This window comes from Pleurodeles waltl, chromosome 3_1 (genome assembly GCF_031143425.1).
Source record: "Pleurodeles waltl isolate 20211129_DDA chromosome 3_1, aPleWal1.hap1.20221129, whole genome shotgun sequence".
In the NCBI taxonomy this organism is placed as follows: domain Eukaryota; kingdom Metazoa; phylum Chordata; class Amphibia; order Caudata; family Salamandridae; genus Pleurodeles; species Pleurodeles waltl.
In genome coordinates, this window is record NC_090440.1 from 1958874365 (window position 1) to 1958890924 (window position 16560).

The following is a 16560-nucleotide window of genomic DNA, read 5'->3' on the forward strand; positions in this document are numbered from 1 at the left end:
TTTGTTTGTCTCAGTGTGAAGTATGTGGAAAGCTGACAACGTATGACTAACAGAAGTCCCTGTTAGTTTATTATTAAGCTGATCTGTGTTGATATTTGTAAGCAGGGTAAGTATGATGTTATTCACAAAGAATTCAGGGAATGTATTACACCACTCCACTGAGGGTGTAGGTCCATTTTGAGTTTTTTTTCTCGTTTCATAAAAACGTTTACCACTTTAAACAGTTCCTTTGAAATATTAGGGGCATTCTCTATTTTATAACTAAAGTATGGTATTCCTGCCTGTATGATGGCATATAGATATTTCTTGTAGCTTTTTATAATCTGCCTTACATCGCTCGTCAATTTTTTCTCCACTGTCTTTCAGCTTTTTTTGCTTCTTTAATTCTCTAAAACTGCTAGAGTACCAAGGCACGTGATTTACAGGGCAGCCTGCTCCTGTCATTTTTCTAAGGATCACTGCATCTAAAGAGCCTCTAATCCAGCCCTCAAAATGTTTACATCTATTTCACACCACCACTTCTTTAGTCACTGTTTGCTTTACTAATGCATTAATTAATGCATTTTCCCAGCTTTTAATATCTAATTTTGACCAGTATCGCTTTAATTTTGCCGCATACACTTGTTTTGTTACTTCCATACTCGTTAAGAGAGAAATGTACTAGATGATGATCAGTCAAGCACATGGGGATTGGCATGCTTATGATGAGATCATTAAAACTGAAAAAGACAGGATCCAATATGTGTCCTTGGGGGTGGTGGGGGTGCTTTAATATTTGAGTCAACTGGATTGCCGCCATGTCCCGCATAAAATTCTTTATACTTTCAATCTTCTCTTCTTCAAAGTGTATATTCAGTTCTCCTAAAACTATAAAATGAAAATGTCACTTACCCAGTGTACATCTGTTCGTGGCATCAGTCGCAGTAGATTCGCATGTTTTGCAATAGCTCGCCATCTGGTGTTGGGCCGGAGTGTTACAAGTTGTTTTTCTTCGAAGAAGTCTTTCGAGTCACGGGACCGAGTGACTCCTCCTTTTGTCTCCATTGCGCATGGGCGTCGACTCCATCTTCGATTGTTTTTCCCCGCAGAGGGTGAGGTAGGAGTTGAATTGTAGTAATAGTGCCCATGCAATGGAGTGACTAAGTATGCACCTATTTAAGGTTGAGATGATACATATACAAATAGTTGAAGGTAACTTCCAAACTGCTACAGGCTCCCGGGAAGGCGGGTGGGCACATGCGAATCTACTGCGACTGATGCCACGAACAGATGTACACTGGGTAAGTGACATTTTCAGTTCGATGGCATCTGTCGCTGTAGATACGCATGTTTTGCATAGACTAGTAAGCAGTTATCTCCCCAAAAGCGGTGGATCAGCCTGTAGGAGTGGAAGTAGTCTGAAATAATGTTCTTAATACGGCTTGACCTACTGTGGCTTGTTGTGCGGATAACACGTCTACACAGTAGTGCTTGGTGAATGTGTGAGGCGTAGACCATGTGGCTGCCTTACATATTTCTTGCATTGGGATGTTTCCTAGAAAGGCCATGGTAGCACCTTTCTTTCTGGTTGAGTGTGCCCTTGGTGTAATGGGCAGCTGTCGTTTAGCTTTAAGGTAGCAGATTTGGATGCATTTAACTATCCATCTGGCTATACCTTGTTTTGATATTGGGTTTCCTGCATGATGTTTTTGAAATGCAATAAATAGTTGTTTAGTCTTTCTGATGTTCTTTGTTCTGTCAATGTAATACATCAATGCTCTTTTGACATCTAATGTATGTAGTGCCCTTTCAGCTACGGTATCTGGCTGTGGAAAGAACACTGGAAGTTCCACTGTTTGATTTAGATGGAACGGTGAAATAACCTTTGGCAAAAATTTAGGATTGGTCCTTAGGACGACCTTATTCTTGTGTAGTTGTATAAAAGGTTCCTGTATTGTAAACGCCTGAATCTCGCTTACTCTTCTTAGGGAAGTAATGGCGATGAGAAATGCCACCTTCCAGGTTAGGAACTGTATTTCGCAGGAGTGCATGGGTTCAAAAGGTGGACCCATAAGTCTAGTTAGTACAACATTTAGGTTCCATGAAGGAACAGGTGGTGTTCTTGGTGGTATAATTCTCCTAAGGCCCTCCATGAATGCTTTAATGACTGGTATCTTATATAGGGAAGTTGAATAGGTAGTCTGCAGGTATGCAGATATTGCTGCAAGGTGTATTTTAATGGAAGAGAAAGCCAGGTTAGATTTTTGTAAGTGAAGCAAGTAACCCACTACATGTTCTGGAGTTGTGTGTAATGGTTGTATTTGATTAATATGGCAGTAGCAAACAAACCTCTTCCATTTACTTGCATAGCAGTGCCTGGTGGATGGCCTTCTGGCTTGTTTTAGGACTTCCATACATTCTTGGGTAAGTTGTAAGTGCCCGAATTCTAGGATTTCAGGAGCCAGATTGCTAGATTCAGCGATGCTGGATCTGGGTGTCTGATCTTTTGGTTGTGTTGTGTCAACAGATCTGGCCTGTTGGGCAATTTGATGCAGGGTACTACTGATAGGTCTAGCAGCGTTGTGTACCAGGGTTGCCTTGCCCAAGTTGGTGCTATTAATATGAGTTTGAGTTTGTTTTGACTGAGTTTGTTTACCAGGTAAGGAGGGAGAGGAGGAAAAGTGTAAGCAAATATCCCTGACCAGTTCATCCATAGGGCATTGCCTTGGGACTGTTTGTGTGGGTATCTGGATGCGAAGTTTTGGCATTTTGCGTTCTCCTTTGTCGCAAACAAGTCTATCTGAGGTGTTCCCCAGAGTTTGAAATAAGTGTTCAGAATTTGGGGGTGAATTTCCCATTCGTGGACCTGTTGGTGATCTCGAGAGAGATTGTCTGCGAGTTGATTTTGGATCCCTGGTATAAATTGTGCTATTAGGCGAATTTGGTTGTGAATTGCCCAACGCCAAATCTTTTGTGCTAGCAGGCTTAACTGCGTGGAGTGCGTCCCCCCTTGCTTGTTTAGATAATACATTGTTGTCATGTTGTCTGTTTTGACGAGAATGTATTTGTGAACTATTATTGGTTGGAAAGCTTTTAGTGCTTGAAAAACTGCTAGAAGTTCTAGGTGATTTATATGCAGTTTTGTTTGATGTACGTTCCATTGTCCTTGTATGCTGTGTTGATCGAGGTGTGCTCCCCACCCTGTCATGGAAGCATCTGTTGTTATTACGTATTGTGGCACTGGGTCTTGGAAAGGCCGCCCTTTGTTTAATTTTATGTTGTTCCACCACAGAAGCGAGAGGTAAGTTTGGCGGTCTATTAACACCAGATCTAGAAGGTGACCCTGTGCTTGTGACCATTGTGATGCTAGGCACTGTTGTAAGGGCCTCATGTGCAGTATTGCGTTTGGGACAATGGCTATGCATGAAGACATCATGCCTAGGAGTTGTAGTACCATCTTTGCTTGTATCCTTTGTGTTGGATACATGCGTTGTATGATGGTGTTGAAATTTTGAATTCTTTGTGGACTTGGAGTGGCTACTCCTTTTGATGCGTCTATTATGGCTCCCAGGTATTGTTGTACCTTGCGCGGCAGAATTTTGGATTTTGTGAAGTTGACGGTGAACCCTAGTTTGAAGAGGGTTTGTATGATATGATTTGTGTGATTTGAGCACTCTATTAACGAATGGGCCTTGATTAGCCAGTCGTCTAGATATGGGAACACATGTATTTGCTGCCTTCTTATGTGTGCAGCGACTACCGCTAGACATTTGGTAAAGACTCTTGGTGCGGTTGTTAATCCGAAAGGCAGTACCTTGAATTGGTAATGTATTCCCTTGAATACAAACCTTAGGTATTTCCTGTGCGATGGGTGTATTGGTATATGGAAATAAGCATCCTTGAGGTCTAAAGTTGCCATGTAGTCGTGTAGTTTTAGCAATGGCAATACTTCTTGTAGTGTGACCATGTGAAAGTGGTCTGATTTGATGAAAGTGTTCACTACTCTGAGGTCTAGGATTGGTCTCAGCGTTTTGTCCTTCTTTGGTATCAGAAAGTACAGTGAGTAAACTCCTGTGTTTATTTGTGTGTTTGGCACTAATTCGATTGCATTCTTTTGCAATAGTGCCTGCACTTCTATCTCCAGGAGATTGGAATGATGTGTTGTCAAATTTTGTGCTTTTGGTGGTATGTTTGGAGGGAATTGTAGAAATTCTATGCAATAACCATGTTGGATAATTGCTAGAACCCAAGTGTCTGTAGTGATTTCCTCCCATGCTTTGTAATAATGACGTATTCTTCCCCCCACTGGTGTTGTGTGGAGGGGGTGAGTGACATGTGAGTCACTGTTTAGTAGTAGGGGTTTTGGGGCTCGGAAATCTTCCTCTATTCCTAGGGAATTGCCCTCCTCTATATTGTCCCCGAAAACCTCCTCTATACTGTCTCTGGTAACTGGACGGTGTTGCTTGGGAGGTGCTGGCTTGTGTGCTCTGACCCCGAAACCCCCCTCTAAAGGGTGTTTTACGGAATGTGCTGTAACTCCCTCTGCTCTGCGGGGAGTAGAGTGCGCCCATGGCTTTGGCAGTGTCCGTATCTTTTTTGAGTTTCTCAATCGCTGTGTCCACTTCTGGACCGAACAGTTCTTTTTCGTTAAAAGGCATATTGAGAACTGCTTGTTGAATCTCTGGTTTAAATCCAGACGTTCGGAGCCATGCATGCCTTCTGATAGTTACAGATGTATTAATTGTCCGTGCAGCTGTATCTGCAGCGTCCATGGAGGAGCGGATCTGGTTGTTGGAAATGGTCTGTCCCTCCTCAACCACTTGTTTTGCCCTATTTTGTAAGTCCTTGGGCAGATGTTCAATGAGATGTTGCATCTCGTCCCAGTGGGCTCTGTCATAGCGCGCAAGTAGTGCCTGGGAGTTCGCGATGCGCCACTGGTTTGCAGCTTGTGCTGCGACTCTCTTACCAGCTGCATCGAACTTGCGGCTTTCTTTATCTGGGGGCGGTGCATCTCCAGATGTGTGGGAGTTGGCCCTTTTCCTAGCTGCTCCTACAACGACAGAGTCTGGTGGCAGCTGTGTAGTAATGAAAACCGGGTCTGTAGGAGGCGCCTTATACTTTTTTTCCACCCTTGGTGTGATTGCCCTACTTTTGACCGGCTCCTTAAAGATTTCTTTTGCGTGCCGGAGCATACCAGGGAGCATAGGCAGGCTTTGGTATGAGCTGTGGGTGGAGGAGAGTGTGTTGAATAAAAAATCATCCTCGACCTGTTCTGAGTGGAGGCTTACGTTGTGAAATTGTGCTGCTCTAGCCACCACTTGAGAATACGCGGTGCTGTCCTCTGGTGGAGATGGCTTCGTAGGGTATGCCTCCGGACTGTTATCTGACACTGGGGCGTCGTATAGGTCCCATGCGTCTTGATCTTGGTCACCCTGGCTTATGGTGGTGTGAGCTGGGGAGTGTGATGGAGTTTGTGCTGGTGAGACGTTAATCACGGGCGGAGGAGAGGGTGGTGGGGTAACTCTTTTCACCACTTTTGGTTGTGGTGTCTGTTCAGTTTGGAACTCCAACCTTCTCTTTCTTCTAATAGGGGGAAGGGTGCTTATTTTTCCTGTCCCCTGCTGTATGAAAATACGCTTTTGCGTATGGTCCACATCAGTTGATTGTAGCTCTTCCTCAAACCTATGCTTTTGCATTTGGGAGGTTAGCGAGTGCTCTTCTGTATAAGAGCCTGAAGCTGGGTCGGTTGCAGTTTGTTTCGGGACCGAAACCCTGTCTGCGTCCTTTTTCGGCTCCGAGGTGACTTTTTTCATTTTCGGGGCCGAAACCTGTCGGCGCCGATCTTCTTCGGAGCCGCTGTCTCGGCGTCGAGCCGTGTCCACACCGGCATCTCGGTGTCGAGGCTTGTCTCCAGCACTTTCTCGGTCCCGAGAAGGCTGCGTGCCGGTGTCTCGACCGGAGTCGGACGATCTCGGCACTGTTTGGGCCTTTTTCGGTGCCGACGGTCGGTCACCGAATTTATGGGTGGAGCCATGGCCTGGTGGCAGTGGCGTCCCCTGGGCCTTGTAAATCTTCCTCTGTGTGGTTTTCGACGTCTTACTCACGGTTTGTGTATCGTCGAATCCTTAGGAGTCTGAGTCTTGGATCGAGAAGGTACCTTCCTCTTCTTGTTCCTCGAACTCTCGGTGGGCTGTCGGCGCGGACGCCATCTGAAGTCTTCTGGTTCGACGGTCTCGGAGTGTTTTTCGGGACCGGAACGCACGACAGGCCTCGCAGGTGTCTTCACTGTGCTCAGGTGACAGGCACAGGTTACAGACCAAGTGTTGGTCTGTATAGGGGTATTTATTGTGGCATTTGGGGCAGAAACGGAACGGGGTCCGTTCCATCGGCGTTCAGCACGCGGTTGGGCCGACCAGGCCCCGACGGGGGATCGAAAAAACTACCCCCGAAGGGCACCGGAGCTCTTCGATCCTTCGACGCGGTGTTGAATCTAACTACGCCGATCCCGAACGCAACAATACCGACGAAAATCTTCCGAAATTAGCTATCTTTCCGTTCCGAAACTCGGAGCGACAGGAACACGTCCGAACCCGATGGCGGAAAAAAAACTATCGAAGATGGAGTCGACGCCCATGCGCAATGGAGACAAAAGGAGGAGTCACACTCCCGTGACTCGAAAGACTTCTTCGAAGAAAAACAACTTGTAACACTCCGGCCCAACACCAGATGGCGAGCTATTGCAAAACATGCGTATCTACAGCGACAGATGCCATCGAACATTAGATTTCTCCAGGGTAAATTCTACCATTAATTCAGGGAGAGTTGAACTATATGCAGTGCCGGGTCCTGGGAAATGCTATAAAAATACCTGAAAAGGTAAAAGTAGCAGAGAATTCCAAAGAGAACACCAGACATTCACTTCATGAAAGTTTCATAGGAGAAAAACAACCTTTTAATGTTATCTTGAAAGACTACTGCAACCCCCCCCACTCCTCTCCTGTTTTCCCAGGCACATCTTTGAATGACATAACCTTAGGGTAAGGCCAGAATGATGTCTGGCATGGACTTTTCACGCAACTATGTTTCTGTAACAAACAGAACATTAGGTTTCTCCTCTTCTGACAAGATAAAACACTCTAAGCTATACTTAGGAATTGACCTGCAATTGAGAAGCATCAAGCGGTGTTCACAAGGCCTGATTATGTCGGCGGGACGGGGCCCACTACTTGTTACACATTTTCTATTCCCTGTGTTCCCCTTACAATATTTGCATTCCCACTGGGTCTGAACGACATGCACAGAATGTCTACAGGCTTCCTCCAATGATGGCTTAAGAAGTTTTAATTGAGCTGAGGTAAAGGTAATGGGAACTGGCATGGCTTGCCTAATTTTTGACGTGATCTGAATGACATTGTTGAATGATCCGTTGGTCTGTAGCCACTGCTTGTCTAACTCTTCCTATAATGGTCTCATCCGGAGATGGCAGTTTGGTATGAGGGACATGCAGGTGAAAAGCTTCCCTAGAAATGACCTGTAGAGTCAGATAGAAACGAAAGTTCTTGTGGGGTGTGCATGCCTTTATCAGCCAGTCATCCAAGTACGGGGTATACTTGTACTCCTTCCTGTCTGAGATAGGCTGTCACTGGAACTAACATCTTGGTTAAGATTAGAGATGCTGACCTCAGTCTGATGGCAACACCTTGAATTAGTAATGGTGCAGCTACCTTGAAGAGCAAGAATTTCCAGTGTTTGGGATGGACTGGAACATGGAAGTAGGAATTTTGGAGATCTAAGGCTTTCATATGATACCCTTGGTTGAGAAGATGCAGCACATCCTGAAGAGTCACCATGCAAAATAACTTTCTTCAGAAATGTGAAGAGTTTTCTAAGAGGGGTGACAAGCTCCCGTCTTTTTCAGGATAAGGAAGAAGCGAGAGTAGAAACCAATTCCTCTCTGAGCCTTTGCAACTATTTCTATTGCCCCTTTATGCATCATGGTGGAAACTTGCAATCATAGTGGAGAAGTGGTGGTCCTTTGGGTGGAACATTCAGTGGAGTTTTTTCAAACTCTAGTGTATGTCCCGGGGCAACGATATCGAGGACCCACCTCTTGGATGGTATATTGGTCCACTGATATGGTAATTGGAAATTCTGTACCAAATCTGAGTTTTTGGTGGGAGGTGGGGAGAAGGTAGGGGCACCATACGGAGGTCACTGTTTTCTGACAGTGTCTCTGGAGGATAACTTTTCTCTGGTTGAACGTTTGTATTGTGGATGGTGGTTGATAATATGACTGCTGGTGGTGTTGGGTATATGGTCAGGAATATTGACCTTGGTAGGGTTGATACTGGTGTAGGTGGATACACCTTTGCCTCACCAAAAGGGCTGTTTTCTGAACTGCAGAGAGCCAAGTGATCTGGCTGTTTTGATGTCAGTCTTGATGGACTGCGAGCATCATTCACATGCTTACCAAATAATGATTTACCCTCACAGGACATACCTAAAATCTTGGTCTGAATCTCTGGCCAGAAGTAGGTGGCCTTAAACCATCCCTTAAGTCAGAGGACAGCTGCACCTGGCAGGTGTTTAAAGCCTGTGGTTGACACATCTATGGCGCGGTCATTATTTCTGCCAACATTTTCTCCCCTTCCTGCAGAATGTTTTTGTGTCTCAAGTTTCACTTCTTCTGGTAAGAGATCAATGTATGTGGAGTTGTCCGACCACATTAGACAGTTATCGGCCAAGAATTGCTATAGTTGGCTGCTCTGATGGTAGTAGCCACCATGGTAGAGAACCTCCTACCTATACTGTCCAGACACCTGTCACCTCTGGTGTAGTGGAAAGGGGAGTAGTCAGATTCCTAGAGCAACGTTGGGCCGCTTCTGAGATAATGGAATCCAGTTTTGATTGGCCAATTAGACATACAGGAGAATCCGCAGGCACTTTATATTTTTGGTGTAATCTGGGGAGGACTGCAGGTATCGTTGATGCAGTCTTCATAACATTGAGTCCTTCTTCCCATATAAAATCCACAATAGGGATTGCACTGACATTCTTTCTGGTGGCTTATTTAAAATCAGAGTAAGCAGTTCAATTGTTTCATGACTATTGGGAGCTGAAACCTCTTGGCGGCCCATTCCTTAAGACAATGGAATCCACCAATGTCCTCCTGTGGAGAACCCAGTCGTGGTGGTGTGAAAGGGGATGGTATTAGATAATCATCATCTCACTCGTTGTGGGCGGACACAGTGTCCTTGATCTCACATTCTTCTCTGTCGCCACTGGTGCAAGGTGGAACTATTGAAGGCTCAATAAAGCAGTGACTGCTGGCAATGACATAGGAGGTGCAGTAAAAAAATAAAATAAAAAATAAAAAAGCAGAAGTATGTGCCATAGGAGAGCGTGCTTAAGGAGGTGGTATCTGCTGAGGTGTCGTAATGGAGTAGCAGTTGCTGATTTTGGGAGTCTGCGGTAATAGTTCAGCAGCATATGTTGTAAATTTGTCACCAGTGATGCTGGCATACTGTTCTTCATAATACTGTTGCTTTTCTTCGTCGTCCTCTTGACATTTCACGTGCAGCTCGGATGGGGTATGAGTGACTCCAATGAGCCTTTGTCATCAAAGTATTCATCATCGTCATCTAGAAGATTAGCTGGAGGAACAGGTGAAACCTTATTGGGTGAGGTGTGAGATGACAATATTGTCTTTTGTGAGGGTTTGCGTTTTATTGTTATCAGAGACAATGGCATAAATGAAGGAGTTTTTGTTGTTGATGGTTTCCCCGGTGTAATAAAGTACCCTATTTCTTGGCATGGTTACCCCCATTTTCTGCATGGTCCCCCATGTACGTCCCTAGTATATGGTATCTAGGAACCCAGGGCATTGGGGTTCCAGGGGATCCCTATGGGCTGCAGCAGTTATTCTGCCACCCATAGGGAGCCAATGCAAAGGGTTCTGCAGGCCTACCACTGCAGCCTGCATGAAATGGGTGCCTACACCCGTTTTCTCTACAGGTCACTACACCACGTCACTATAACTGACCCCTTTGGTAGGCCTTCTCAGCCCAGAGGTCGTGGTGCAGGTACCTGTGTGTGAGGGCACCCCTGCACTAGCAGAGGTGCTCCCGCAAACTCCAGATCCATTTTCCTGGACTTTGTGAGTGCGGGATGCCATTTTACACGTGTACTGGACTTAGGTCACGACCTATGTCCAGCTACATAATGTTAACCCAGAACCTGGGCAAGTGTGGTATCAAACATGTCGGAATCATACCCGAATACTGTTGCACGTATTGGAAGTATGATTCCATGCACTCTGGGGGCTCCTTAGAGGACTCCCAAGCATTGCTACCACCAGTCTTAAAGGGCTTTCTTATCAGCCCAGCTGCTGCCACTCCTCAGACTGGTTTCTGTCATGCCGCTGCTTGATCTGCTGAAATCTAGGAAGGCCGAACAAAGGATTTCCTTTGGGAGAGGGAGGTAACCCTTAGGAAATAGGTGTGACTGGCCTGGGAGGGGTAGCCTCTCCAGCCACTGGTTTGCTTTGAAGGGCACATTTGGTGCCCTCCGTGCAAAACCCAGTCCACACCTGTTCAGGGACACCCAGTTCCTGCTCTGGCGCGAAACTGGACAATTGAAAAGGGAGTGACCACTCCCCTGTTCATCACCACTGCCGGAGTGGTGCTCAGAGCTCCTCTAGAGGGTCCCGGGGTTCTGCCATCTTTTTTCCAAGGTTGGCTGGGAACTCTGGGAGAATCTGAGTGGCAAGGCCAGGCAGGTGACGTCAGAGTCCCCTCCTGATAGGTGCTTACCTGGTTAGTTGACCAAGGCTATTTAGGGTCTCTCTTTTGGGTGGGTCCTCAGATTCGGCTTGCAAGATTCCAGCAGAACTCCTCTGCAACCTCTGCTTTAACTTCTGGCCTCCAGGACCACAACTGGAACCTCCAGGACCCGACAAGCTGCTTCCAGGAAGAAAGGACTCTTCAGCAACATTGTTTCCAGGGTTCCTGCCAGCTTTGCAACAGTTCCCTCGCCGTGCATCCTCAAAAGCCTGCAATTCTTCAGCCTGCTTAAAAAGAAGAAATCTCCCTTAGAGTAAAGGAGTCACTGCCCTTCAAATGCAGACACCTACAACAAGCGAAGCTGGCTGTGTGGATCCCCTCTACCGCTAGCTGCGTAGATCCTGCATCACGGGTGGTGGTCCGGAGTAGTCGTCTTGGTTCTCTCTGCCAGTTGTCCAACTTTGGTGGAGGTAAGCCTTTGACTTCCCACGCAGGACAGCACCCCTGTGCACCGCGTCTCTTGCAGCTGCCACAGCTCTTTTGCATCTTCTCCAAGGGATCTTCAGGTGACGTGTAGCTCCAGCCCCCAGCACTCCATCCTGCAAAGCACAGCCTCCTGCATGGTTCTCCTGTGGCGTGGGGATCCTCTTCTGTAGTGCTGCGTGAGATCCTCCAGTGACTCCTGTGTCCCCATCCTGTGGGACTCCTCTGGGTGCTGCCTCCGCTCCTGTGGACACTGAGGCTCCCTCTCCTGGGATGAGTTCTCCTGTGCCTTGTTGGTCCCGGGCAGCACCTCTTTTCCACTAACCGCAAGTTTGCCTTTGCCAAGGCTTGTTGGTGGAAATCCTGCACTGACACCTGTCTGAAATCTTCCTTCCAGTGTGGGACATCTTCTGCATCCATTAGGAACTCTTCTCCATCTTCTGGGCTGCAGTGCTGACCTGTTCTTCAGTACTATCGACCAATGCACTCCACAAGTCTTCTCTCTCCAGGAATCCACTGCCGGTTTTCTTGCAGTCTGCTCTGTCTGTCTTCTTTTTCTTCTTTTCCTCCTTTTGGATGGTTTGGGGAAAATCCAATGTTTTACTCCTCATTGCTGGTCGCTGGGGGGTACTGTGTTACTTACCTCTGTGGATTTCTAGTACACTCCCAGTTCCCCGCTACACATTTTACTTACCTAGGTGGGGGTACATTGTTTGCATTCCATTTTTTAGTATATGGTTTGTGCTCCCTTTAGGGTCACTATTGGTTATTACTGTTTGCACCATTTTCTAACCTTTTCTATGCCTGTTTCTGATTGCTAGTATATATATTTAGTGCATTACTTACCTCCTAAGGGTGGGTCACCTATCTAGTTTCTTGTTGCGATTTGTTCCAAAAATAAAGTACCTTTATTTTTGTAACACTGTGGTTCTTTCATGTGTATAAGTGCTGTCTGACTACAGGAGTATTGCATGAGCTTTGCATGTCTCCTAGATAAGCGCTGGCTGCTCATCCACAGCTACCCCTAGAAAGGGTAGACACTGCTTACACTTCACTAAGGGGGCATACCTGGACCTGGTATAAGGTGTAAGAACCATAGGTACCCACCACACACCAGGTCAGCTTCCAACACCCGGTCAATGGGTCTCTCATCGACAATCTTGTTGACAGGTTTTTTGTTGACTGTCTCGCTAACAGTTCCCTCATTGTCAATGGATCTTTCATCAACGGTGCTGCCGTTGATGGTACTTGCCTGTGCCCCAATGGAGCGGCTGACAGACAGGCCTTTCGTGAACGTCTTTGTTGACGGTTTCTTCGTCGGTGTTGAAGACCATGCAGAGTTAGACTGTGATGATGCCATCAATGGAACCTTTGGTTTTGCAAGGATCCTAACTGTTGTAATCATCGCTGACGATAAAGGTGATGACGATATAATCATGGGCGAAGTGGCAGTAGAGAACATTGCTGTAGTGGCAGTTACAGTGGAAAATGCAATCGACGAGGCGCTTTTCAACAGTGTCGTCAAAGATTTAGAAGGCTTTTTAAGATGGACTTGCTCAGTGGAAGAAGTGGAAGGTTCAGAATGAATCTTTTCTGACGAAACTTGTTCCTTTTTAGAAGTAGAAAGACATTCTTCTCTCCTGGAATTTGAATGATGGGCTTTTTTTCATTGCCTTCTGTGAACTTGGGGACACTGTATTCAGATAAACCTCTCTTCCTTGAAGCCAGAGTTTTAGTGGCACTATCACTAGCCTCCTCAGATAAAGGGCATTCCTTAATTTTAAGCTTCGGGAGCCATAAAAGGAGTCTAGCCTCTCTATCAAAGCCTTTTGTGAAAAAGTCCAGCAAATTTTGCAGTGTCTCACCTGGTGGTCAGGTCGAAGGCAGTAGAATGTGGGTCATTTGAGGGAAGCCTTGTTTCCCTTACCGGTCCCACAGGGTCGAAATAATCCTTTTTTGGCTGGATCTCACATGGTCTAGTCAGAATAAAGGTCAGCAAAGAGAACTAAAGTTGTCTTGTAGGGAAATCCTCGCAAATATATCAGAAAAGCAGACTGGAGCATCTAGGATGAGGGTTCTAAGGGGTGCTGTCGCCTGATTGGCTGGACTTTGGGTCATTTCTAATAACAACGATAAGCTATTCAAGTGAATGTCTTTTGCATTTACTCCAATGCAGATTTTCTTTACTGCTTTTCCTATGGTACGGTGGGATTTCCACTTTTACAATGGAGAACGATTCAAGCAGGTGAAGCTATTAACGATACAATAGTGGAAAACTTGAGTTACTAAAAGACACAACATCACACCATGATTAGAGGCATCATCTGATCAGTAGTCTAATGTAATCTTACCTCTAACAACGCCATCATGTTGTGCTCGAACAAGCAGGCCCTCTGCCTGAGAACTGGAGCTCCTCAAGGAAAGATCTTCTTGTTTGATATAGGTTACTGCAGCTAAGGCAAAGTGAAGGAAAATGTCACTGACCAATGGTTTGCCACTTGTTCTAATGTAGATTAATCAGCAATGTCTACTCACACTATATAGTGATGGGGAGGAAGAAAAATGTTACTCACCCAGTAAGCATCTGTTCATTTCATGTAGTGCTGTAAATTCACATGCTTACCATAATCCAGCAGTCTAGTAGTGTTGGGCTCGGATGTGTGCAAGCTGTCTTTCTTCAAAGAAAGTCTTTCAAGTGATAAGGTATAGTGACAACTCCTCTTGCAGCTAATGCACATGGTAATCAATTCCATTGTTAGACTGTTTTCCCGCAAGGTGGGGGAGGATGGAATGTGAAGTACACTGTAGGATAATGACAGGTTCATACTGAAAGAATGAGTGATGACTTAAAAAGCTAACTGCATCAACCACAGGTGTCCGTGGAAGAGGGCGGTGCATGTGAAACTACAGCACTACATGCCACGAACAGACGCTTACTGGTTACATTTTCCATTCGAGACATGTGTGGCTGTAGAAACACATGCTTAGCTAAATAAGGAAAAACATTTATATGTTACCTGCACAGGTGAGCTGCTACTATTGTGAGACACTTGGTGAAAACCCTGGAGGCAGCTGTGACCCCGAAGGACAGCACCTTGAATTGTAATTGTTAGTTTTTTATGATAAACCTGAGGTATCAGCGATACGCCGGATGAACAGTAATGTGGAAATAAGCTTCTTACAGCTCAAGAGCTGCCATGAAGGCGCCTTGTTGTAGTAACTGAATGATATCTTTAAGAGTGACTATGTGAAAGCGCTCTCTCTGAGAGGATGTATTGGTCTAGAGGTCTGAGGCCCATGCTTGGCCTTAAGGATCTGTCCTTTTTGGGCATTAGGAAATGGAAGTGAATAAACTCCTGAGCCTTGTTGGAATAAAGGCTCTATGGTTCTATGACAACCTTTTTGAAAAGAACCTGAACTTCCTCTTTGAGCAATTGCTGATATTCTTCTGAGAGTATGTTTGGAAGTGAGGAAGTGAGCCAGAGACAGTTACCTTGTTGGACAATATCCAACACCCACTGGTCAGAGGTGATGTTCCGCCATTTGGGAAAGAACCTTTATAGTCGACCCCCAGCATGTGTTGTGTGATCAGGGGTAATGGTTGTTAAGTCAGGGTTTGGTGGAGGGGGAAGAGGGTTAGGAGAAACAAACATTTTCCTTACATCTGGAATTGTTACCCCTGTAGTATCGCCTGGGCAAGGTGATGTGTGGCTGGGGGCATTGGTAAGACGTGGAGGGATCTGCCGAGGTCCCTTACTGGTCCCTGTTCTCCAAACCAAGATGGAGGATTCTAAACTGAGAGGGTCATTTCAGCTCTGGGCACCTCCACTCAGTACAGGCTAGGTTTCTGGCCACAGAGAGCACAAAGGCTCTCACCCCATGCAGTCAGAAACTTATCTTGAAGTGGCAGACTAGCACAGACTGGGGTCAGTCCTGCACTAGAAGTTTGCCTAAAATACAGGGGGCATCGGCAAGCAAGACTCCCCAAGGAACTCTATGCAAGACATCTTCTGGCCACTGGAACCGCTGCTGGACTGCTTTGGAACCTAAACACGTTCCTTCTGGTGGGAAGGCTCCCATTCCAACATTGTATCTCCAGATCCTGCAAGAATTCTGAAACATCCAAGGCTGTGCATCCTCACGAGTACTCTGTTTGCACCATGAAGCAAGATGGAGTCACTCCCCTGCAATGGCAGACACCTCAAGGTATTGTCAACCGGTTTGTGGAGTCTGTCGTCTCTAGGCATCCGTAAATCCTGCTTCACAGCTGGGGAGTCTGTGGCCTCCTCTGGGTCCTGCTTGTCTTCTCTCCAAGCTGAGAGAATGTAGGTCCTTGCTTTTGCCACTGGACTGGCACCCCTGTGCACCACAACTGTTCCATTTGCCAAGGCTTTGTTGATCTCTGGGAGATCTTTGGCTTCAAAAAAGCCCAGGCACCCAGCACTCTACAAACCAAAGATAAGCTCCTGTCTAGCAACTCCTGTGGCGTGGGACTTCTGCTCTGCTGGGCTACTAAGGCCTCATTGTGGACCCCCTCTGCTCCTGTGGGTCACTCGAGGGGGTTCCATTGACTTCTGTTGGCCTTTCTGTGTGCTGAGGGCCAGCTCTGACTTACCCTCCTGGGTAGAGTCTCTTGGACTGTGCTGGTCCCCACAACTTTGCAAACTTCCTTTCTGCTTAAATTTGCCAGTGCTTGTTGGTGGCCTAGCTGGTCACTGATCCTCCCGATATCCAGCGACCATTGAGGGACAGCTCGTAGGCGACTCCTTCATGGACTCATGTACCCCAGAGCTGGACAACTTCTTCCACCGACTTGCAGGAACTTCATCTGGAGGCTGGGCATTGCCACCTGCACCACCTGGCACCTCCTTAGGTGCTGGACTCTGTCCCATTCCTTTGCAAGTCCACCACGTCCGGAATCCGTCCCTTGGTTCCACTGGCCTGGTCCACAGGTCATGACAGCAGCTAGATAATCTGAGGCATCCACAGTCTTCTGAGAGAGTCTCTTCTCCCCTCTGCTTCTAGGTTACTGGTGTAGGTACTCCTGTCTTCTAGGTATCCTGGGGTAGGGGCATTCTCCATCCATCCTCTTGCCTGCTGGTTTCCCCAGGGTCCGCTGGGAAGGGCCCTGAATTCCACAAACTCCAACCACTGCTCTCAGTGTTAGCCTATTGGACAACTGGGTGGGTGTAGGAAGTTGGCTCTGTATGCACTATTTCAAAGTAAGGAATAGTATGCACAGAGTCCAAGGGTTCCCCTTAGAGGTAAGATAGTGGCAAAAAGAGATAATACTAATGCTCTATTTTGTGGTAGTGTG

The 16560-nt window shown here is 46.5% G+C and overlaps 1 protein-coding gene across 16 annotated transcripts in view; it reads right to left on the reverse strand.

Annotated features, from left to right (window-relative positions):
- The window catches only part of NCOR1 (nuclear receptor corepressor 1), a 1251773-nt gene that overhangs the window by 604412 nt on the left and 630801 nt on the right, over positions 1 to 16560 (reverse strand). For all 16 annotated transcript variants that reach the window (XM_069226323.1, XM_069226317.1, XM_069226319.1 and 13 more), the window contains one exon: positions 13595 to 13696. In XM_069226323.1, the coding sequence (XP_069082424.1) occupies positions 13595 to 13696 (102 nt within the window). The remainder of the gene's footprint in view (positions 1 to 13594; positions 13697 to 16560) is intronic.